General features: G+C 41.2%; 1 protein-coding gene across 5 annotated transcripts in view; it reads left to right on the top strand.

Moving 5' to 3' along the window:
* Window positions 1-4,280: 4,280 nt before the first annotated feature.
* The window catches only part of FYB1 (FYN binding protein 1), a 92,133-nt gene continuing 71,573 nt past the window's right edge, over window positions 4,281-24,840 (top strand). For all 5 annotated transcript variants that reach the window (XM_070743415.1, XM_070743416.1, XM_070743418.1 and 2 more), the window contains exon 1: window positions 4,281-4,349. In XM_070743415.1, the coding sequence (XP_070599516.1) occupies window positions 4,347-4,349 (3 nt within the window). In that variant the 5' untranslated portion in view covers window positions 4,281-4,346. The remainder of the gene's footprint in view (window positions 4,350-24,840) is intronic.

Genomic DNA, 24,840 nt, shown 5'->3' on the forward strand with positions numbered 1-24,840 from the left:
GTACAAAAGATGTAAATCCCCATGGAAATTTGGTCTGCTGGGTGCAAAGTTTTTATGTTGAGGACTAGAAAATACAATTTTCTCAGAGTCATAGGATGCATTAGCAGCCCCATGAGAGCAATTGCTGTCCCTCAAGTGCATCTTTCACTTATGGAGATCTATCCATAGAACCTAGTCTTCAAATACCAGAAAAGATGTGTGAATTAGTCATTGGTAGTTTGAAGAACATCCTTCATGCTGTTTTAAAAATTGCTTTATTAACCCTAGTATCATGATCTCTTGTACAGAGAAAAGAAAAACCATGTGCCCCATAGAACCTCCCATTCCTTGAATGGATAGCCCAGTGATGGTGAACCTTTTTTTCCTCAGGTGCCGAAAAAGCATGGGCGTGCACTATTGTACATGCGCGAGTGCCCACATCAATAATTCAATGCCTTGGAAGGGCAAAACAGCTTCCTATACCCGCTGGAGGCCCTTTGGAGGCTGGAAAGTTGTTTCCAAACTTCTGGTGGATCCAGTAGGCTCGTGTTTCACCCTCCCCAGGTTCCAAATCCTTCCCTGGAGCTGAGGGAAGGTTAAAAATGCCCTCTCCCATCCCCACAGAGACTCTCTGGAAACCAAACATGCCCTCCCAGAGTGTCTGTGTGAGACAAAAATATGCTGACCAGCACACACACACACATTGGAGCTGAGCTAGGACAACAGCTCGCGTGCCAGCAAATATGGCTCCACGTGCCACCTGTGGCACCCATGCCATAGGTTCACCATCACTGGTATAGCCCTTCGACTAGGCCACCCAAATCCAGTGACAAAATATTTTAATACATCCATTTTAACACTTTAAGCTCTGGGAACAAAAATAATTTTATGGTTGGCGGTCACCACAACCTGAGGAACTGTATTAAGGGGTTGCAGCATTAGAAAGGTTGAGAACATGCCAATAGTCACAATCTTTTTTTTTCCTGTTCAGTGACCAGCTTTCTCTGAAATTACTAGTGTATTGTAAGGATATTGTTTAAAGCACTTGTACTCAGTTCACATCATTCTTGATAGAGAGAAGGATTTAGGGGTAGTGATTTCTGACAGTCTCAAAATGAGTGAACAGTGCAGTCAGGCAGTAGGGAAAGCAAGTAGGATACTTGGCTGCATAGCTAGAGGTATAACAAGCAGGAAGAGGGAGATTATGATCCCGCTATATAGAGTGCTGGTGAGACCACATTTGGAATACTGTGTTCAGTTCTGGAGACCTCACCTACAAAAAGATATTGACAAAATTGAACGGGTCCAAAGACGGGCTACAAGAATGGTGGAAGGTCTTAAGCATAAAACGTATCAGGAAAGACTTAACTTAAAGAACTCAATCTGTATAGTCTGGAGGACAGAAGGAAAAGTGGGGACATGAGCGAAACATTTAAATATGTTAAAGGGTTAAATAAGGTCCAGGGAGGAAGTGTTTTTAATTGGAAAGTTAACATAAGAACAAGGGGAAGTTAGTTGGGGGAAAGATCAAAAGCAACATGAGAAAATATTATTTTACTGAAAGAGTAGTAGATCCTTGGAACAAACTTCCAGCAGACTTGGTTGGTAAATCCACAGTAACTGAATTTAAACATGCCTGGGATAAACATAGATCCATCCTAAGATAAAATACAGGAAATAGTATAAGGGCAGACTAGATGGACCATGATGTCTTTTTCTGCCCTCAGTCTTCTGTGTTTCTATGTTTCTATGATATGAATGTGGTATACAGGTAAGACCAAAACTGTTGCCTGCATGTGGTAACATTCAAAGATTGTTGAGATCAATAGATTTGAAATTTGTATTTGACTTTATTTTGAACATTTACGCCCTTCCTGTTTGACGAAGGATGTGCAGCACAAAGCTTTTATTATGCAATTCTTTTGTCTCTTTTGCAGTGTGTCTAAGTTCAGAGTTCTTACTTCCCTCCTGTTTTCCTATCGTCTTCTGCTATCTTATCTTTTTCTTTCCCCACTGGAAAAAATAATCAAAATGGGAAAAGTCGATAGCTAAAGGACGTCTTTTCACCAATAATGTTATGAGCGGTCCATCTGAAAAGACAGAGCTAATCACAGTGGTTAATGGTTGCATGGAAAGCAAAGCAGGATAATAAAATGATAAATACATTTATGGGGAATGGCTATAAGGTAAAGTGAGAACAAATTATTTCCATTTAGAATAAAGATTTGTGCCATCAGGGATTTAAAGAGAACCTTTGATAGCATGGCCAGTTTATATAACCAGTGTAGGATCAATTTTTGCCCCATTGTGGTGGGCTATGGGTATTTAAGAGGGAAAAGGCTTTATTTACTGGAACAAAGTAAATAAATACCATATTTTTCGGGGGTATAAGATGCACCTTAGTTTTTGGGGAGGAAAATAGAGAAAAGAATCTGCCTACCAGGTATTCATCTGGCTAGCGTCTTAGTTTGGTCAGCTTCAGCACATTATTTTATCCCCTGGTTAGGGCTTAAGAAAAACCTTATTCAGAGAGAGTAACAATGAAAGAGCTTGTAAGCCATTAAGAGCTAGGAACATCATTAGCATCTAGAAAGAAACAGTCAGAGCAAGTAGAGCAATGGGAAAAAAACCTGCAAAGACTCAGGGCTTGGAAAACATTCTTTGCAGACAGTAACAATGAAAGAACTGGCAAGTAGGTAAGAGCTGGGAACACCATTAGCACCTGGTTAGGGCAGTAAAGAAACATTTGGAGCAAGTGAGACCAATGGAAAAAACATCTACAAAGTCAGGGTTTGGAAAACATTATTGGCAGAGAGTAGCAATGAAAGAACTTGCAATCCCGTAAAAGCTGGGAACATTGTTAGCACCTGGTTAGAGTTGGAAAGAAACATTTGGAACAAATAGAGAATGAAAAAAAATCAAAGACAGGGTTTGGAAAATATTCCTCACAGAGAGTAACAGTGAAAGAGATTGCAAGTTGTAAGATCTGGGAACATTGTTAGCACCTGGTTAGAGCTGGAAAGAAACTTACTTGGAGCAAGTTAGAGCAATAAAAGAAAAACCCTGCAAAGACTTAAGGCTTGGAAAGCATTCTTCACAGAGAGAAACAATGAAAAGCCTACAAGGTAATAGCTGGGAAGATCATTAGCAGCTAGTCAGGGCTGGGTGGGGGAGCTACATTCAGAGTATAAGACACACCCAAATTATCAGCCTCTTTTAGGGAGGAAAATGGTACATCTTATACACCGAAAATACGGTAATAGTAAAAAAAACCACCCATATGTGGTCCCATCTACTCTAGGATCCTGCAAAAGAATTTAACGAAGCTCTTGGCCTCCCGGATATTACTTCACCTGATTTACAGTTTATATTATTATCCTGCATGAACCCCACAAATTACAAATTATTTTTCCATGTTGCAAAATTAAACAAACTGCAGGATGTACAAAGGCAAGCAACCCTGAAGCTGACATTTTAATGTGACAAAGGAAGATCTTAAAGTGAGCTGTTTGGTTAAGATGAACAGACAGTCTCCAGATAAAAGGGAGAAGACCTATTGTGGGCCTAAGGCAGTGATGGCGAACCTATGGCACCGGTGCCACAGGTGGCACGCAGACCCATATCTGCTGGTACATGAGCCATTGCCCTAGCTCAGCTCCAACATGCATGTGTGTGCCGGCCAGCTGATTTTTGGCTCACAAAGAGGCTCTAGGAGGGCGTTTTTGGCTTCCAGAGAGCCTCCAGGGCGGATGGGGGAGTGCGTTTTTACCCTTCCCTGGCTCCAGGAAAGCCTTTGGAGAGTGAAGAAGACGAAACCCAAGCCTACTGGGCCTAGCCTACAGATGTTTGGAAACAGGCCATTTCCAGCCTCCAGAGGGGTTGGGGAAGCTGTTTTCGCCCTCCCCGGGCATTGAACTATAGATGTGGACACTCGCACATGCATGCACACTCTTTCACCACCCGAGGAAAAAAGGTTTGCCAACACTGGCCAAAGGCTCTGCTATGAGAAATTCTTTCTTTAAAATCTCAAAATAAGTACTAGTTTTAAGGAGAAAAGGCAATGGTTTGTGTGTACGTAACAAGGTGCACTTCTTATTTCTAGAGATGTTACAACTACTAACCTCTACTTCCACCAGTCCTTTCTTTTTAAACCGCATGGTGTATTTTCAAGCTCTTGCTACACACTGTGTGGATGCCAGCTCACAATATGCAAAGCATGGATTGTGCGGATTAGTTTTTCCTTTAGTTGCTGGATAAAAACCACTGAATGTTCAAAATAGGAAGTTCCAAGCAAAGGAAGGAGAAAATGTTCCTCTTGTAAAAGAGCAATTGCCGAGAAGGCAAGCAAGTGCAGAGTTTTCTCAACAATGGTAAGTGAAGGATCTTATCTTTATTAATTTCACCGTAGCTGATTTTAAGAAGTAGAGAAAGTAAAAGAAGGGGAGTTTGACTGCGTGGCAAATTGTTCACAAATAGCTGGCACCTAAATTCGTTCAATTCAACCAGCCGCTACAGACTTTGAGCTGTTTCTTAATCTCACGGCTTTTGAACTTTGAAGCAAGTTGTGGAGAACTTCTCCCTGAGTATGTTAAATAATAGGACAATGACTAGGTTGCATTCAGCTTAAGTGACAGCAGCAATAGACAGAACTGGGAACAAACTGGTGGGAAGATCAATGTTTGGATTGCTATTAGAGGTGTCAACATTAAAATTCCTGGCTGCATTTAATTAATTAGATTTTTCAGTCTAATCTATCTTAGACCATTGCTGACAAGATAAAAATAGCAAACAATCATTCAAATTGCTTGAGGTTTTTGGAGGAAAAGTGAGTTTAAATGAAAACATTTTTTAAATTAGCAAAATTGTCACAGTTAATGAACTCAGTTATGACCTTTGGGAAATTGGTAGTTAAAAACAGTTGTAAGAGACAAAGACTACTGAAATATATTAAAATTATATCTGCACATCAATCTCTGCAATTTTCACATTGGGATGTCTCTCAGATGTTAGAATAGAATAGAATAGAATAGAATAGAATAGAATTTTATTGGCCAGGTGTGATTGGACACACAAGGAATTTGTCTTGGTGGATATGCTCTCAGCGTACATAAAATAAAATATACATTTGTCAAGAATCATGTGGTACGACACTTAATGATTGTCATAGGGGTCAAATAAGCAATAAAGAAGCAATATTAATAAAAATCTTAGGATATAAGCAACAAGTTAGTCATACAATCAACATAGGAGGAAATGGGTGATAGGAATGATGAGAAAAACTAGTAGAATAGAAGTGCAGATTTAGTAGAAAGTCTGACTGTTGAGGGAATTATTTGTTTAGTAGAGTGATGGCGTTCGGAAAAAACCTGTTCTTGTGTCTAGTTGTCTAGGAAGTTGAAAAAAGAATAGTAATCAACTGGTTGCATGATTTTGGTCTCTCTGCATTATGAGACCAAAATATGACTTCATCCTTTACGTAAGATAAATATTATTTTCAGTACAGTGGTACCTCTACGTAAGAACGACTCTACTTAAGAACTTTTCTAGATAAGAACTGGGTGTTCAAGATTTTTTTGCCTGTTTTCAAGACCCATTTTCTACTTAAGAACCCAAGCCTGGAAAAATTTCCCAGGAAATTTGAGAGCAGCACAAAGCCCCTGCCAGTTTCCTGCCATTCCCCCTTTAATCCCGGCCATCTTGGACTTTTCTGGGCTGCCAGGGGAGCCTTTTAGTGGCACTTAAGGAGGCTTTGGCAGCCCAGAGCGAACGGAGCGTTTTCCTTTCTCTGGGTGCTGTCTCAGGGTCCCTCTTTTTTCTTTTAAGCCTTAAAGTTTTGGATTTTTTTGATTCCCCTCACCTCGCTTTCTTGCTTCAGCAGCAACTATCTTCCTCTTCTTCCTCCTTCTCCTACCCAAATTCCAAGCTTTTATTTCTTTCCTACTAGGTTTGCATGCATTATTTGCTTTTACATTGATTCCTATGGGGAAAATTGCTTCTACTTAAGAACGTTTCTACTTAAGAACCTGGTCACAGAACGAATTAAGTTCTTAAGTAGAGGTACCACTATACTTTGTTACTGTATGTTATAGTCTTTTTTATACTCTATGCACTGGACAGAAGGAAGAAATCAAAAAGGGAAAAGTGATGATAGTTGGGGGGAAATCCTATTATCAAAATTACAACATAATTCTATACACATTTACTAAGTATGCCCCATTGATTTCACAGTAACTAATTTCCATATAAGTGGTCATAAAATTACAACTTTATTTTTTTTTAAAAAATTTTTTTTAATTTTCAGAATAAAATACATGACATGTCGAACAAACATAAAATAGACATATTTTATTTATTTATTTATTTATCAGATTTGTATGCCGCAACTCTCCGCAGACTCGGGGCGGCTCACAGCAATAATGATACAATGTAACAAATCTAATATTTAATTAATTAACATAACATAACATAACACATAACATAAAAAGGAGCTACAATTGCTCCGCTCAGTATTGAAGTCTTCTTAATACAAAAAGGGAAAACTAATTATAGTTTAGATCAATTCAGAAAAGTAAACTTTTCTAAAAATATATTTATATAATATATTCTATATAGTAAATTTAACAATTTAACTCTTTATTTTAACATCTTTAAGCATTTCTTTTATTCCACCAAGTATAGACCTTCTGCCAAGTTTTATACAATTTTGTTTCTACTTGGTTATTCAACCGCCTTGTCATCATATCTAATTCTGCGCATTCCCTAATCTTACTAAAAACCTCTTAATCTTTGGGGATTTCCATTTCTTTCCATCTTTGTGCGAAAACAATCCTTGCAGCTACTAAAATGTGAATTATTAGATAATATATTTCTTTTTTATATTTATTATTTGTGATACCTAATAAAAAAAATTCTGGAGTCTTCCTAATTTCTTGTTCTGTTATTTCTCTTAGCCATCTTTCCACCTTATTCCAAGATTATGATTATGATTATGATTATGGTTATGGTTATGGTTATGGTTATGGTTATGATTATGATTATGATTATGATTATGATTATGATTATGATTATGATTATGATTATGATTATGATTATGATTATGATTATGATTATGATTATGATTATGATTATGATTATGATTATGATTATGATTATGATTATGATTATGATTAATTAGATTTGTATGCCGCCCCTCTCCGAAGACTCGGGGCGGTTCACAACAGTAATACAAAAACAATATAACAGTGAGACAAATCTAATATTAAAATAAAACATATCTAAAACCCCTACAATTTAAAACCATACAACACATACATATCAAACATAAAATATAAAAGCCTGGGGGAGGATGTCTCAGTTCCCCCATGCCTGGCGATAAAGGTGGGTCTTGAGTAATTTGCGAAAAACAAGGAGGGTGGGGGCCGTTCTAATCTCTGGGGGGAGATGATTCCAGAGGGCCGGGGCCGCCACAGAGAAGGCTCTTCCCCTGGGGCCCACCAAACGACATTGTTTAGTCGACGGGACCGGAGAAGGCCAACTCTGTGGGACGTTATTGGCCGCTGGGATTCGTGCGACGGAAGGCGGTTCCGGATGTATTCTGGTCCAATGCCATGCAGGGCTTAAAAGTCATTACATGTCCACCATAAATGAAAATATGTACCAATTTCTTTTTTACATTGCCAACAATTGGGCGATGTACTTGGGAACATCTTTGAAATTCTATTAGGTGGCAAATGCCATCTACAAAACATCTTAATTTGATTTTCTTTAAAAGAAACCGATTTGGTTATTTTCCAATTGTATGTCCAGACCTATTCCCATGTATCTAAATCTATTTCTTTTCCTAAATTTTTACAACAACTAATCATATTGTCTTTTAAAATCCAACCTATCATCCTCTAATAAACTTTAATCAATTTACAGTTCTGCTGAGAACATTTTTTTAAAATGAAGTAAATGTATTGCTCTTTAATGTAAATTATCCAAACTTTAGATATGTGTGTGCAGGGGTGGTCTACTGCCAGGACCAGGGGGGAGGGACGCAGTGGGGTAGCAAAAATGGAGCTCCACCCCAGAGCACCCAATTTGTACTAAAAGATATTGAAGGAAAATGCAGGGTGTCCTGCATAAGCCGCGCCCAAAATGTGGTAGTAAAAATTTTGATAGCCCTTCACTGGGTGGGTGTTTTTGAGAGAGAGGAGGTAGGGAGGGAAAGAGGTCTGTAAAGCTAAGAAAAGCTGAATTAAGATCATAAACACAATCACAGTTTTGCAGTTCTACTTAACGACCTCTTTGTTTAACAACTGACTTGCTGTCCCAGTTGTGGACATATAACAAGGACTACTTGTAGATAGGTAGACTTTATACAAGCCATTTCAGTCCACCCCAATCTCATCAGTTGGCAAGAAATTCCAAGAACTGTAATCCCAGCATCAAAGAATGAGGAAAATGCTTCTCCTGATGCTGCTCAGCTGACCAATATTGAGCATGAGTTTAATTCCTGGAGTAAATAGGAGCAACTGAACTGATGCAAGACGATTGAATGCATCTATCAAAGATCTTATTCTTTTTTTCCTTCCTTTGAAAAATTCCAAACTGCATTCTCAGAATTTTTCAGCTGTTATTTTTAAACCTTGGGAATGCTATTCCTATGTCTAGTTTAGAGATGTTTTTGAACTTCTAGTAGAATTGTTAACATTTAGACAAAATAAAGAAACAAAATAGAATGTATATTCTGAAGAATAAAGTTGATTACATTTGCATTGGGTGTGGACTAAAAACTCCATTTTCATGCATTTGTATATGTATCTGGGAGCAGAGAGGAGAGGTTTTTCCTGTTCTTATCATCAACGTTGACCAATTGTTTGTGCTGTACAATAGATCAGGACATAGTCAAGTCCTGAATCAGAATAATCTAAACCAGGAGTCAAAGCTGGCTGAGGAACTCTGGGACTTGAAGTCCACAAGTCTTAAAGTTGCCAAGGTTGGAGACCCCTGATCTAAACTTCATTGCCAAAGTACATGCAGGGCCTTGCTCATGACCAAAAATAGATATGTTGTGGCTGAAGCTGAAGTAGTTGTTGACAGGTAGGACATTGTAGCAGACAATTTTGTGTACTATGCTTAGGTCGGACTGTAGGCGGTGTAGTTCCAGGTTGTCCAACCCCAACATTTCGAGCCTGGTGTCATAAGGAATCTAATTGTGGGCAAAGGAGTGAAGTACTCTTCTTATGAAATACCTCTGGATCTGCTCAATTGTATTAATATCTGATATTCAGCATGGATTCCAGGCAGATGAGCTATATTCAAGGATTGGTCTGGCAAAAGTTTTGTATGCCATAGTTTGCAGTACAATGTTACAGAGAAGAAGCTTCACAAAATTAATTTAACAATTCTTAATGCCTTTTTGGCAATGCTGTTTGAGATGAGTACTCCTAGGTCCTTGACAGAGTGAGGGTCGTCTACAAGGTCATATGCACCCAGCTTGTATTTGGTGTTATGATTTTTGTTGCCAATGTGTAAGACAGTGTTAGAATATTCATCTGGGAGAGCCAGTGTTAAGAAGGTCAGCCAATGAATAGGCATAGCAACTAAGTCAGCCAATGGGAGATAACCACTTCTGAGTCTGTGCAGAGAATCAAAACTAAAACTTAAGCTTAAGGCTGGGTATGGCTCCAGTCCTTTCCGTTCTCTCTCCTCTCTGTACTCTCTGCTGAAATGAAACTAACTCCTGTTTGTATTTACTTGAAGAAATAATCTGCTAAAGGTATTATAAATTCATTTGTTATTATGTTTATAAAGAAGTTATTGAATCCAGCTCAATCAATCATCTATATGCTTCTGGTTTTGATTTTGCAACAACTTTAATAGGTCATGAATCCATGGTCTATAGCACATGGAAAGACTGCATTGTGTTTTAAGAAGATCAAGGCAGAGAAAAATTGCAGGATGACTGCTGTTGAATTTAAAGAGTGCTCTGTGCCTCGTTTGGGGCAGAAGAACTATATAATTTGGGCTGCAAAGATGGAATTTGTCCTGAAGGATAAGAAGCTGCGGTACATGATAGAAAATCCACCACAAATTTTTGCAGCTGAAGATCAGAAAAATCATAATGAATGTAGCTGATTTAAAGACTGCAAATGAGGTCTTGCTAAAATTAAGAGCTGTGCATGTGAATATGCCAGTATGCAATATTCTGCAATTATCAAGCAAAAGATATGTCTGCAACCAGGTTAATCTGTGGAAAGACATTTATTGCAAATGCAAACTCTGTTCAGGGAATTGGAACAGTGTGGAATGAATATTCCTGAATCCCAAAAGGTGTTGTTAGTATTAAACAACCTGGGTGAAACCTTGGGTGTTGGAGGCCCAAGGAGCAGAGACAGAACAATGGACGTTTCCATAGATTGAAAATGTTCAGCCAAGGGATCAGATTACAGCATTGCTTCATTTGTGATGAAATGTCACATTTAAAGAATGATGTTTGGAAAGAAAAAGTTATTTGGAAAAAAAATTATTTGCAAGGTGGACAATATACTGATGGACAAATTGTTGCAAAAGTTGGTTACTGCAATAGCAGAGACAAATGGTTGATAGACAGTGGGGCAAGTCAACCTATTGTTAATAATTCTAAATTGTTGTTCAGAATAGTTCCAGCTGCTTGAGATGCAGTAGCCTTGGCAAATGGCCAGAAGGCTAAGGTCATTGTAAGAAGCACTGTGCAAATTCCATATCTGGAAATTGTGTTTAATGGTGTATTATGTCTGCCTGAAATGGAGCAAAATTTGCTGAGTGTCTCTAATTTAGACAAGCCAGGATTTGAGACCACATTTGTAAATGGGAGGTGTCTCATAAAGAGAGATGGGATTGTATGTCCACAGGGCATAAAAGAGGATAATCTTTTTGTGCACCTGCCACTGTTACTACCAGTTTGGAGAACCGAGCTGAACCAGGAGCAACCCATCACTGGTTATAACCTGACTGATTTTAAGATCAAGCCTGCATCATGTCTTTACAGTGGAATAGTGTCTGATAAGAGCCACTTTCCCTACCAGATACATTGAATTATAATTTCTGAATTATAATTGGTACGGAAGGTTTGCCTATTTGCCGATGACTCTAAAGTGTGCAATAGGGTTGATATTCCTGGAGGCGTCTGTAATATGGTAAATGATTTAGCTTTACTAGATAAATGGTCAAAGCAATGGAAACTGCAGTTTAATGTTTCCAAATGTAAAATAATGCACTTGGGGAAAAGGAATCCTCAGTCTGAGTATTGTATTGGCAGTTCTGTGTTAGCAAACACCTCAGAAGAGAAGGATTTAGGGGTAGTGATTTCTGACAGTCTCAAAATGGGTGAGCAGTGTGATCGGGCGGTAGGAAAAGCAAGTAGGATGCTTGGCTGCATAGCTAGAGGTATAACAAGCAGGAAGAGGGAGATTGCGATCCCGCTATATAGAGTACTGGTGAGACCACATTTGGAATACTGTGTTCAGTTCTGGAGACCTCACCTACAAAAAGATATTGATAAAATTGAAGGGGTCCCAAGCCAGGCTACAAAAATGGTGGAAGGTCTTAAGCATAAAACGTATCAGGAAAGACTTAATGAACTCAATCTGTATAGTCTGGAGGACAGAAGGAAAAGGAGGGACATGATCGAAACATTTAAATATGTTAAAGGGTTAAATAAGGTCCAGGAGGGAAGTGTTTTTAATAGGAAAGTGAACACAAGAACAAGGGGACACAATCTGAAGTTAGTTGGGGGAAAGATCAAAAGCAACATGAGAAAATATTATTTTACTGAAAGAGTAGTAGATCCTTGGAACAAACTTCCAGCAGACGTGGTAGATAAATCCACAGTAACTGAATTTAAACATGCCTGGGATAAACATATATCCATCCTAAGATAAAATACAGAAAATAGTATAAGGGCAGACTAGATGGACCATGAGGTCTTTTTCTGCCGTCAGACATCCATGTTTCTATGTTTCTATCTTATACTCTGAAAAATATGGTATGTTTAATTTCAACAAGTGATAAGTGTGGCATTTCAGTAAATGTGAAATGAGGAGCTGTACCTATTATCTCTGGAGAAAATCTTATGGTGAGCATACTACCTAGGTAAAATTTCTCAATTAAGTGGTTTCAGGCTCTGGTCTGACTGCACACTCTGCTTAACTGTTGGGAGTCATCTCCTTAAAAAGGAAGGTCCATAAGAGGTCTTCCTCCTTTAGTTGAGCCTTATGTAACTCATACAAAAGTGTACTTGCTTAACCTTTGTAAATCTTAATCCTGCTGGCTTGTCATCTCGATTTTTTGCCAACAGTTCAGCCCAAACAGGAGCATTTTGTTTGGTTCAAAGAATCATTTTGGATAGTCAGGTGGGCAGCAAATTAATTAATTAAACTGAACAGTTTTATTAACTATGGATTACTGACATCAAAGTTTAGGACAGGGGTCTCCAACTTTGGCCACTTTAAGACTTGTGGACTTCAACTCCCAGAACTCCTCAGCTAGCTTTTTCTGTGCAGTTGTCTGTACAGTGCTTTTTCTAATGCAGTTGCTGCAACCAATTCTTTAGGAAACAGTTTTCCCCACCCTGCTTCTAACAAACAGGAAAAAACAAGAAGGATTGGTTAAGTGACAATCAATTGTCTTGGAGAAGGGCGTGACCAATGCCACGGCACCATGGAGTTTCCCCTGGCTTCATAGGGGAACTCCACGTGCTGTTTGGAGACCTGGTTCATCCAGAACCAGGTCAGAACCACCCTGTAGAGGTAGGGAACAAAAAGAGCACTTGCCGGTGGACTGGGTGTGGAGGTGACATCCCCCCCACCCCAGGAGCTGGCTCAGTCTCCTCGGATGGTGGCAATGGAAGACAACTTTTAAATGTTGTCTTAGCTGCGGCAGTCACTTCAAAAGGGTTGAATTGAGTCAGGTACTGGAGAGGTGAAGAAACTGAGGCAGGTGAGTGACATTGCCAAATGGAAAGCTAAAAAAAGCATTTTATTATTATTATTATTATTATTATTATTATTATTATTATTATTAATTGGATTTATATGCCGCCCCTCTCCGCAGACTCGGGGCAGCTAACAACAATGATAAAAACAGCATGTAACAATCCAATTAATAAAACAACTAAAAACCCTTATTATAAGACCAAACATACACACAAACATACCATGCATAACTTGTAATGGCCTAGGGGTGAAGGAATATCTTAACTCCCCCATGCCTGGCGATAAAGGTGGGTCTTGAGTAATTTGCAAAAGACAAGGAGGGTGGGGGCTGTTCTAATCTCTGGGGGGAGTTGATGCCAGAGTGTCGGGGCCACCACAGAGAAGGCTCTTCCCCTGGGGCCCGCCAAATGACATTGTTTGTTTTAAGGGGAACAAAAGGACCGGAAATTAAGAAGCAGCTACTTAACACATGGATACAAAGGAGTAACGAGATTAAAGGGATCTACAACTAAACCCCAATTATCAAAGATTGGGAACTGTGTTTTAAAAGATTGGAGAAGGCATAAGAAATTTGGATGATAAAATTTGGAGGAAACAACTTGAAAATCAGACTTGATTTAAAAAATAATGGAAAAATTAAAACAGGAAAGGCAGAGCTGGGAGGTCGGAACAGAGGATACCATCTGGTGGTTAGAGGAATTACTGCAATGATTTAATAGCTTTATGGAGACTTGCCCAGCTGCTGACCTTGAAAGATTTGAAAGCCTAAAAATGGGGGAAATTTAAAAACAGATTTAAAGTTGTTATTGTTGGAGAGAAAATGATTGGAATGTTTTGGATAAGAATGGACTTGAATAGATATCGACAGCAAAAGGAACAGAAGGACTTGAATTTTTAACTGGATTTTTCTTTTTGATAAAAAGAAAATTTACAAACTATAAAAGGCTGTGGAATTGTTAGCAGCTGGATGGATTGTGACAATTTAGTGATTTGTGACTTGGAGGCATGGAGACAAGCTTGTAGTTTGTGTTCTGATTCCCCCCCCCCCAATGTGTAGGACAGAGCATTTGTTGGTTGAGATTTGGAGTTGCCAATTGTTTGGCCATTCTGGCACGTAGTCAAGATCTTTTTGTAGGGCAGAAACATTGTCTGTGGTGTTGAATAGTTTTACATCATGGACGAAGAGAGTGCAGTTGCTTCATGGATGTTTCACGTTTGTGCTTAGACGGAACATCTGCTTTGCTCCTACTCCCTCTTCACAAAAGATGCATCCCTATAGCAACAGTTCAAACACAGATGCACATTTTAGCTAAATACTTCCATATCTAAAGATCCAAACGCAGGTGTGCATTTTCAATGTCTTAAGTGCAATGCCAAAATCATAGGGGAAGGTTTGGTAGGGAAGGTTTGCCTATTTGCCGATGACTCTAAAGTGTGCAATAGGGTTGATATTCCTGGAGGCGTCTGTAATATGGTAAATGATTTAGCTTTACTAGATAAATGGTCAAAGCAATGGAAACTGCAGTTTAATGTTTCCAAATGTAAAATAATGCACTTGGGGAAAAGGAATCCTCAATCTGAGTATTGTATTGGCAGTTCTGTGTTAGCAAAAACCTCAGAAGAGAAGGATTTAGGGGTAGTGATTTCTGACAGTCTCAAAATGGGTGAGCAGTGTGATCGGGCGGTAGGAAAAGCAAGTAGGATGCTTGGCTGCATAGCTAGAGGTATAACAAGCAGGAAGAGGGAGATTGCGATCCCACTATATAGAGCACTGGTGAGACCACATTTGGAATACTGTGTTCAGTTCTGGATACCTCACTTACAAAAAGATATTGACAAAATTGAACGGGTCCAAACACAGGCTACAAGAATGGTGGAAGGTCTTAAGCATAAAACACATCAGGAAAGACTTAATGAACTCAATCAGTATAGTCTGGAGGACAGAAGGAAAAGGGGGGACATTATCGAAACATTTAAATATGTCAAAGGGTTAAATAAGGTTCGGGAGGGAAGTGTTTTTAATAGGAAAGTGAACACAAGAACAAGGGGACACAATCTGAAGTTAGTTGGGGGAAAGATCAAAAGCAACATGAGAAAATATTATTTTACTGAAAGAGTAGTAGATCCTTGGAACAAACTTCCAGCAGACATGGTTGGTAAATCCACAATAACTGAATTTAAACATGCCTGAGATAAACATAGATAACATCCTAAGATAAAATACAAAAAATAGTATAAGGGCAGACTAGATGGACCATGAGGTCTTTTTCTGCCGTCAGTCTTCTATGTTTCTATGTTTTTAAAATCAGATTTTACATTATCAAGCAGCTGCTGAGAAATACAGAAATGCAGTATATCCCACCGCTAACCCTTCCTTGCTGGTTTTGCTCCATGATCATTAGCTCTCTCCAAGCATAAAAGTACTCCATGCTGAGTTGGGACAAGAATTCAAGTGGAATCAATTACGTAAATATGTGCTTGTTTATATGAATACAGTATTATATGTTTGCCTTTAAGCTGGATTGCACTGACGTCATCCTGAAGAATGGAATTCTTGAGACATTGCCAATTGCCGCCTATCCGTGACTCATTGAATACAGAACCTATGCCTTGAGATTCAATGGTGTCTGTTCCAGTGAATTCTTATCTCTTCTTCCTTTCCAGTAAAGTCCAAGGACAGCAAAGTAGGAAACCAATCAGAGCTTTGGCATTCATAACAAAGCTGATATGTCTCATGGTAATGTTTTCACAATGTGAAGCATGCTCCTAGGTGTAGCAATCTCCAGTCCTTGAAAAGGAGCATGGGCGTCTATTTTTGTTCTGCTTGATTAACAGTTTTAATGGCTGGATGCCATAAATTAGAGCCCATTTCCATTTGCTGGAATTGTATGAAAAACACCTTAACTACAGACAGACTTTCTTTTTCTCTTCAGCTTGTCACATGCCAAACAATGAGGCTCTATGCAAAAGCTGGATGGCACACGCATTGTTTGCGACATAATGGCTATGTTGTTTTAACTGTAAAACAAACTGAGCTATGCAAAGTTATTACAATGGCAATCGCTAGGACGATGCAATATAGTTTGGCACTGAAAGATTCTGAATTTATGAAAGCAGAATAAAAGGCACAGAAAGGCTCTGTGACCTGCTGTGTATGTATCACAAATAAAAACACAGTGGTACCTCTACTTAAGAACTTAATTCGTTCCGTGACCAGGTTCTTAAGTAGAAACGTTCTTAATAATGGGGTTTTTAAAATGTTTTTTAAATTTATTAGATTTGTTGTGAATTGTTCTATTGTATGTTGTGAGCCACCCCAAGTCTACAGAGAGGGGCAGCACTCGTCATCTTCAGGCTGGTGTTTCTGTCCTTGTTCACCCTAGAACAAGGATAGAAACACCAGCCTGAAGATGACGAGTGGGACCTCGTCGAAATGTCGCCAGAAATTTCCAAATTTAAACCCAAATATACCAAGACCATCATATATATATATATATATAAACAAACAAACAAACAAACAAACAAAAGAAAAACATTTGGGTAGCCCTTCAATGAGTGCCGACATCCATAATGCAATACCCCTCCTTCATGTTCTGCCCCTTCATATATGCACATGACTCCCTGTGCATACACTCATGCCACCCCATTTTGGCATCACAACCAAAAATAGTGGTGGGAGGAGGAAAAAGCCTCCCATCCAGAGATGGGCAGCAGGCAGGACAGGGTGGAACGCAGTTCCACTGGCGGAAATGAAGATGCGCGTACAGCTCCAGCTGATCGGCGGCTGTCACTTCCTGGATTACTGGTCTCGGCTCAGTTCTCCTTTTTTTCTCTGCTGCTGCTTCTGTGGCGGCATCTGGGCTCCTTGCTTTTTCCTCTTTCCTCCTTCCTGGCCTCAGACGAACTTCTCTCTCTCCTGCCCATCTCCACTTCAGCCTCACGCAGTCACCTCCCGCCTGAGGTGCAAGAAGGTGCGGGCAGCATTTGTGTTTCTGGCAGCACTCGTTCACCTAGCTACCCAGCCTGAGGTGGGGGGGTGACCCAGGAAGGGGAGCGTGGGAAACACAAAGCAAATTATCACCCCAGCGAGTGACACTGGTAAGGTTATAAGTCGAGGACTTAAAAGTTCACTTGGACGATGATGATTGTTCAAGCCATTCCTACCCGATCACATGACCGGCAAGCCACTCCTACCCAGTCATATGACCATTAAGCCACACCCACAAAATAAGCTGCACCCACAGTGTGGCAATAAAAATTTTGGCTGCCCATTACTGCTCCCATCACCAAATGGAGGTGTGAGGGGAGAAGCCAAACAACACTGGGGCAGAATCTCCAGAGATCTGGGAAGGAAGGAGCCGCTGAAAGTGAGGAGAAAGCATGCTTGGGTCCAACCCAAAAATTAGCTGGCCAATGAGAGACATGCTTACATGCACAGTAGAGCTGAGCTGGTCAACGGCTCACATGCCTGCCAAGAGAGCTCTTCATGCCACCTATGCATGCCTGCCTGATTTTAGAGGGTTGGGGCTGCCACAGAGAAGGCTCTTCCCCTGGGTCCCACCAGATGGCAATAGCATCTAGACCAGTGGTTCTCAACCTGGGGGGCGGGACCCCTTTGGGGGTCCAACGACCGTTTCACAGTGGTCACCTAAGATCATGGGGAAAGACAAATGTCCCATGGTGTTAGGAACTAAAGCTTCTATTCTGGCACCTTGGAACATATTTTTACAATCCAACCAATCAGGTGTTTACAGTGGGCGTGTCCCTCTGACTTTCCTGCCAATCAATTTAAAGCTCTGTTGAAATAATTGGCGCTAGACTTATGGTTGGGGCCACCACAACACGAGGAACTGTATTAAGGGGTCGCGGCATTAAAAAGGTTGTGAACCGCTGATTTAGACTTATATACCACTTTATAGTGATTTTACAGCCCTCTCTAAGCAGTTTACAGAATCAGCATATTGCCCCCCGACAATCTGGGTCCTCATTTTACCCACCTCGGAAAGATGGAAGGCTGAGTTAACCTTGAGCCAGTGGGGAGATTTGAACTGCTGAACTACAGCTGGTAGTTAGCTGAAGTAGCCTACAGTGCTGCACTCTAACCACTGTGCCACCCTGCCATCACAGATCTAGAATGTATCCTCTTTTTTGGGGGACGCTTTCTACTTTGACAGTACAATTCTTTCTCCTCTCACTCTCTCTAACCGCAGCTTCCTGCTGGAAATGACAATTTTCAAGGTTTAACTGGTATTTTAAGACAGGGCGCCCAGAAAAGCTTCCTGTATAAAAACGTATTTGAAATGCTAGCTCTGGTTAGGGTCTTTTTCAGTCAGAACTATCCATATTTTATATACCTTTCTTAGTTTGATTTGGTGTTTTTTTTAAAATATATTTTTATTGTTTTTTGCACACTGAAATTAACATAAACAAACATAAAACGGTGCACAGTGCATGTGCCCATCACCCGACTGACAATTCTACCACCACCAATTGCGGAGGGTTCAAATATTACTAGTTTATATTCTTTTATTTCCTTAGCTCTACTTTGCATTTGTTCATTATTGAAAGAGTGATTGGAGTTTATTTTTCACATTTTCGTCACAAATTCTACTCAGCATATAATCTTTCACCTTATTCCATCGTACCATCAGCTTCTCCAATTTATTTTCGTCAAAATTGTTTAATCTTATTTCCATGATTTCAAAATGAATATGATCCACCATGTACCAGTACCAGTTCTGTAATGTCCATTTTATAGATTCTTTCCAACCCAATACCACTACCACTACCCACTATCGCTTGAGCGCTTTCCAATGCTGCAGTTTTTATTTCTTTGAAGTCTCTTAATTCTCTTTGTTTAACTAATATTGCTATTTCTTTTGTAATTATCCACTTAATATTTAACATTTTATTTATTTCATTCTGCACTTCCTTCCAAAATTTCTGAACTTCAACACACTCCCAGAACATATGCATGAAGATTCCTTTCTTTTGGCAACCATGCCAACAATTACCTTTCCCTTTCCTCTGGAAGTGTGAAAGTTGTGCTGGTGTATAGTGCCATTTATGTAAAATTTTCCTTCTCATCTCTTTAACTCTTGTATTCTTAGTTTTATATACATTTTCTACTATTTCTTTCATTTCTTTTTCATCGATTTGTAAATCATTTTGCCAGCATCTTGTCAAACCTTTTGTTACTCCCTCTTCTGCTTTCTTAGTTTGATTTGTTGAATGAATTGTTAATGGAAGTTTTTTTTTTAATTAGAATTTTTAAGGATTGTTTTTAATGTATATTAATTGGATTGTTTACTACTGTCGTTTTTATATGCTGTGAGCCGCCCCGAGTCCTCGGAGAGGGGAGGCATACAAATCCAATTAAACCTGAAACTTGAAACATGCCTTTTGCTCTATGAGTCAGCTGCAGCTGGTTGACTTATATGTAGTGATGGGCTCCTATGGGTACGGTCAGGTACATAGTACCGGTAGCAAAATTTTGGTTTATTTTTTTTTCTTTTTTTCCCTTCTGGGCTCTGGGTATGTTTTCCCTATCACAGTAAATGAGGTTGAATGTGTATAATTTTAGAAGAGCTGTGCGTGTGTGTGTGTGTGTGTACATACACTTTATATAGTAGGTAGTCAAGGGTGGGCTACTGCCCGGATGTGGGGGAACGCAGTGGGGTAGCGAAAATGGAGCCACCCAATTTGCACTGAAAGATGTTGAAAGAAAATGCATAAGCCGCGCCCACAGTAGTAAAAATTTGGTAGCCCATCACTGCCTTTAAGCCACCCTTGCCACATGATTGTCAAGCCACTCCCACCTGGTCACATGACCGGCAAGCCAGTCCTACCCGGTCATATGACCATCAAGCCATGCCCACAAAATAAGCCATGTCCATAGTGTGGTGGTAAAAATTTTGGTAGCCCATCACTGCTTACATGACATTTCTATCACCAGCTACCCGTGTAGTTTCACTGTACTTAGTTTCTTTAACAGATATACCAGTATAAACATGGGATTATTTTTTAAAATAAAAATTCAAAAAAACCCAAAACCAAATAAAAATACAGACCAAAATCTAGGACAGATTGTGAACCTTTTTTGGTTCGTGTGCCAAAAGAGATGTGTTTGGCTGTGCTAGCATGCGTGCATGTGGCCACACCCCTTCCCTCCCCCCCCCATGCATGTGCACACCCCCTGCACTGCTTCCCCCCCGCGAATATGCCTTAGGCCAGTGGTCCCCAACGTTTTTTCCACCAGGGACCAGTTTCAGCAAGACAATTTTTCTATGGCCCAGTGCGGGCGGAAAGGGGCATGGTTGGAGGCGGGATTAAGCATGGGGGTGCTGGTCCTCCCCGCCCCTCTTTCCCGCCATCGTCCTGTGGCCGGCAGAACCTGCCTCCCAGGCCCTCTTGCCCAGCGGGAGCTAAGCGCTGGAGAGAGGGGGTCAGGCTGGCCCTCCTGCCTCCCCCCAGCCAAAAACGCAAAAGCGCCCCACGGCAGAAGCCAAAAGAGGCTTGAGCCTCTCAGTCCTTCCCGCCCCTCTGTCCCATCCATCATCCTGTGGCCGGCAGAACCTGCCTCCCGAGGCCTCTTGCCCGGCGGGAGGCGAAGCGCTGGAGGGAGGGGGTGGCGGCATGAGGGCCAGCAGCTGCTGACTCCACGGACCGGTGCAACATGCCCCACGGCCCGGTACTGGTCCGCGGCCCGGTGGTTGGGGACCCCTGCCTTAGGCCATAGGCCTTTCTGAAGCCTGGTAGTTAGTCCAGAGAGCCCCATCGGTATGAACCAGGGTTGGGCAGCAGGCAGGACGGGATGGAACGCAGTTCCACTGGTGGAAATGAAGCTGTGTGTCCAGCTCCAGCTGACCATCCCCCACTCCCATCCTCCTCCTCCTCAGAAAGTGGCAGGGTGACCAGCACCTGCAGGAGTTATGGGGGGGGGCATTTCCTCCCCCCGCTTTTCTCAACAGCTGATTGGCACCCATTCACCTAGCTACCCAGCCTGAGGCAGAAGGCGACCCAGGAAGGAGAGCACGGAAAGGTCAAACATAATAGCAATAGCATATAGACCAGTGATGGAGAATCTTTCTTTCCTTGGGTGCCGAAAGGGTGTGCGTGCATGCTATTGTGCATGCATGAGTGCTCGCACACATAGTTCAATGCCTGGGGAGGGCGAAAACAGCTTCCCCCGCCCCCAGAGACCCTCCGTAGGCCAGAAGCGGCCTGTTTCCCAACTTCTGGTGTGCCCAGTAGGCTTGTGTTTTGCCCTCTCCAGGCTCAAAAGCTTTCTTAGAGCCGGGGGAGGGTAAAAACGCCCTCCCCCATCCCCCCGGAGGCTCTCGGGAAGCCAAAAACACACCTCGTGTGCCAGCAGTTATGGCTCCGCATGCCACCTGTGGCACCTGTGCCATAGGTTCGCCATCACTGATACAGACTTACATACCACTGTGCTTTAGAGCCCTCTCTAAGCAGTTTACAGAGAGTAAGCATATTGCCCCCAACAATCTGGGTCCTCATTTTACCGACCTTGGAAGGATGGAAGGCTGAGTCAACCTTGAGCTTACTGAGGTTCGATCTGGCAGCCGGTGATCAGCAAAAATAGCTTGCAGTGCTGCACCCTAACCACTGCACCGCCGAGGCTTTTAACCCTGATGTAGCCTTCAATTAAATCAAGTTTGATGCGGGGGTGGTGGTTAAAATTGAACTGAATTGTAACAAAAGCAATACATGAATCCATATTTGAGTTAAAATAACTAGCCAGTTGCTTAACATTTCACTTACTTCCCAAAGGGCTTTGTTACTCAAGCTGGTAGATAGAAAGTAGAACGAAAAGGAAGTTTCTCATTTGTCCTTTTTTAAACAGAAGTAATTTTTTTTTTAATCATTTCGTAGTTTGTGCTACTATAAAGCCAATGATAGGCAACTTCCTGAATAATTCAGTCCTGGGACATAGTCCTCAGCATGCAAAATAATTAAATGAAGAACAATAGCTGCTGCTTCTCCTTTCAGAGAAGTCACATGGGCCCAAAGTTTATTCCCAGGCTATCAAATTGCAAAGAGTTTACTTCCTTATTCTGTTCCCTTTCTTGCCATTCTTACCCAATACCTGCCAAATACAGTAACAGAGTCTCCCTTATCTCTGTGCCCTTAAAATTCACGACAGCAAATGGAAGTTTCGGTTTCAGAGAAATGGGGAATTTTATGCAAGATAATGCTTGCATAATACGTAGATTTTGACCATGGGAATGATCGAAACATTTAAATATGTTTAAAGGGTTAAATAAGGTCCAGGAGGGAAGTCTTTTTAATAGGAAAGTGAACACAAGAACAAGGGGGGCACAATCTGAGGTTAGTTGGGGGAAAGATTAGAAGTAACATGAGAAAATATTATTTTACTGAAAGAGTAGTAGATGCTTGGAACAAACTTCCAACAGACGTGTGGTGAATACACAGTAACTGAATTTAAACATGCCTGGGATAAACATATATCCATCCTAAGATAAAATACAAGAAATAGTCTCAGGGCAGACTAGCTGGACCATGAGGTCTTTTCCTGCCATCAATCTTCTATGTTTCTATGAAGTCCACACACAAGAATGTAAAATGTCGATGGTGTATGCTCTGTTTTCTCAAGAATGTACCTAAGAGAATTTACTTCCTTTATTCACAAATAAACTAAGAGAATAAAATGAAAGGAAAACAGCAGACAAACCTGTGAGTTTTATTAATCCATCAGTTACATCAGTTATTCTTTGGACTATATACTTACAACAGTTCATTTAGTGACCATCCAAAGTTACAACGGCACTGAAAAAAGGGACTATTTTTCACTGTGACAACCAGTAATGGGTTGCTACCCAGTAGGCGCAGTCAGTGAAGGGCTACCAAAATTTTTACTACCACATTGTGGCCGTGGCTTATGCAAATTGGGCAAATTGGGGGTTCTGAGCTCCATTTTCGCTATTCCACTGCGTTCCCAACCCCAACCTGGCAGTAGCACACCCCTGGTACCAGTAGTGAAAATGGAGCTGCTTGCGCAGTCCGGGTAACCAGCGAGTGGGTGCACACATCCAAGTGAGATTTGGCTTCTACGTATACGCAGGAAGTGAAATCTCACGAGAGTTATGCATGCACGTGTAAGATTTTGGTGATTTTCAGTGATTTTTTTTTTGCTTCCGTACATGCCGAAATTGCCAAAATATAACACAGCTGAAAAAATTGCCAAAATCTCACATGGCCTCATGGCCTCTCGTGAGATTTTGCTTCTATGCATGCGCACATCAGGGTGGGCAGCAGGCAGGATGGGATGAAGTGGAAATGAAGATGTGTGCACAGTTCCAGCTGATTGGCAGCTGTCACTTCCTGGATTACTGGTCTCGGCTTGGTTCTCCTTTTTTCCCCTGCTGCTGCTGCTGCGTCTGAGCTCCTTGCTTTTTCCCTCTTTCCTCCTTCCTGGCCTCGGACAAGATTCCCTCTCTCCTGCCCGGCTCCCCTCCAGCCTCACGCAGCCACCTCCTGCCTGAGGTGCAAGCAGAAGACATGGGTGGAAGCGTTGCTGGCAGCATTTATGCTTCTGGCAGCACCCGTTCGCCTAGCTACCCAGCTTGAGGTGGGGGGCGACCCAGGAAGGACAGCACAGGAAACATGAAGCAAATTGTCACCCCAGCGAGCGACACTGGTAGGATTGTAAGTTGAGGACTTAACAGTTCACCTGAACGATGATGATCATTCAAGCCATTCCGACCGGGTCACATGTTTGGCAAGCCACTCCTACCCAATCACATGAGCATTAAGCCACACTCACAAAATAAGCCACACCCACAGTGTGGCAGTAAAACCTTTGGCTGCCCATTACTTGCGCACATCACATCTGTAGCGTGCGGTAAGCACATTACGTCTGTATCATGCAGTAAGTTGACGACAACCCATCATAGTCTTGTGATCACAATTCAAGTGCTTGGCAACTGGTTCATGTTTATGACTGTTGTTCTGTCCCAGAGTCATGTGATCACTTTTGGCAACCTTTCGAGAAGCGCAGTCAATGGGGAAACCAGATTTACTTAACAACCATGTTGCTAACTTAACAACCGCAGCGATTCACTTAACAACTGTGGTAAGAAAAGTCGCAAAATGGGGCAAAACTCAATAACAAATGATCACTTAACAACAGAAATGTTGGGCTCACCTGTGGTCTTAAATTACCTGTACTATAGGTCCAACATAGTTAAGAAAGTTTAGTTCTAACTCCAGCATGATGTGCAGCCCCAGAAAACAGTGTTGTGGTTGGATCACAGCCAGCTCCTTTAATCACAGACTCTGAAGAGGAGAAACTGGGTCTGTCTGAGCATCAGAGGCCTGTGTGGCTATCAGAGGAGTCTGATAGTGAAGGTGAGGAAGGGATGGAGATTGAGGATCCTGCAGAGAATATAGAACACCCAGTTAGGGCTTTGTCTGGGTCTGATAAGGAAGGGGAGATTGTGGATCCTATTTTAGATGAACGGGTGAGAAGACTGCATGGGAGACAAGTGCAGTTACACAGATATAGAGGGAGGCCTTGAATACTGCTGTGCACAGTTTGTAAAAGGGGAGCAGACTGGGAGGTTCCCTTTGCAGGAAATCAATGTTTCTAATTACAAGAGGGAAAGAGCAGTTTTCCCCCTCTCAAATATTGCTGCAGTCTTGAAAAATAAATAGTTTTGAGAAGTCTGTGAGTATTTCTGCTTCAGCCAAGTTAAAGGTTTTAAGTTACAACTCTGTTTTGGAACAGTCTTTATCAGTTTTGCTGCTTGCTTTGAATTTTGACAGTCAACAGATTCTTTGCTTTAATTTGTGGTTTTCAACAAGTTTGCTTGTACAAAAGACTATTATACTCCCCAACTCTGTATTTGATGTTAAGTTGCTG

The sequence above is a fragment of the Erythrolamprus reginae genome, chromosome 2 (genome assembly GCF_031021105.1).
Source record: "Erythrolamprus reginae isolate rEryReg1 chromosome 2, rEryReg1.hap1, whole genome shotgun sequence".
NCBI classification, from domain to species: Eukaryota; Metazoa; Chordata; class Lepidosauria; order Squamata; family Dipsadidae; genus Erythrolamprus; species Erythrolamprus reginae.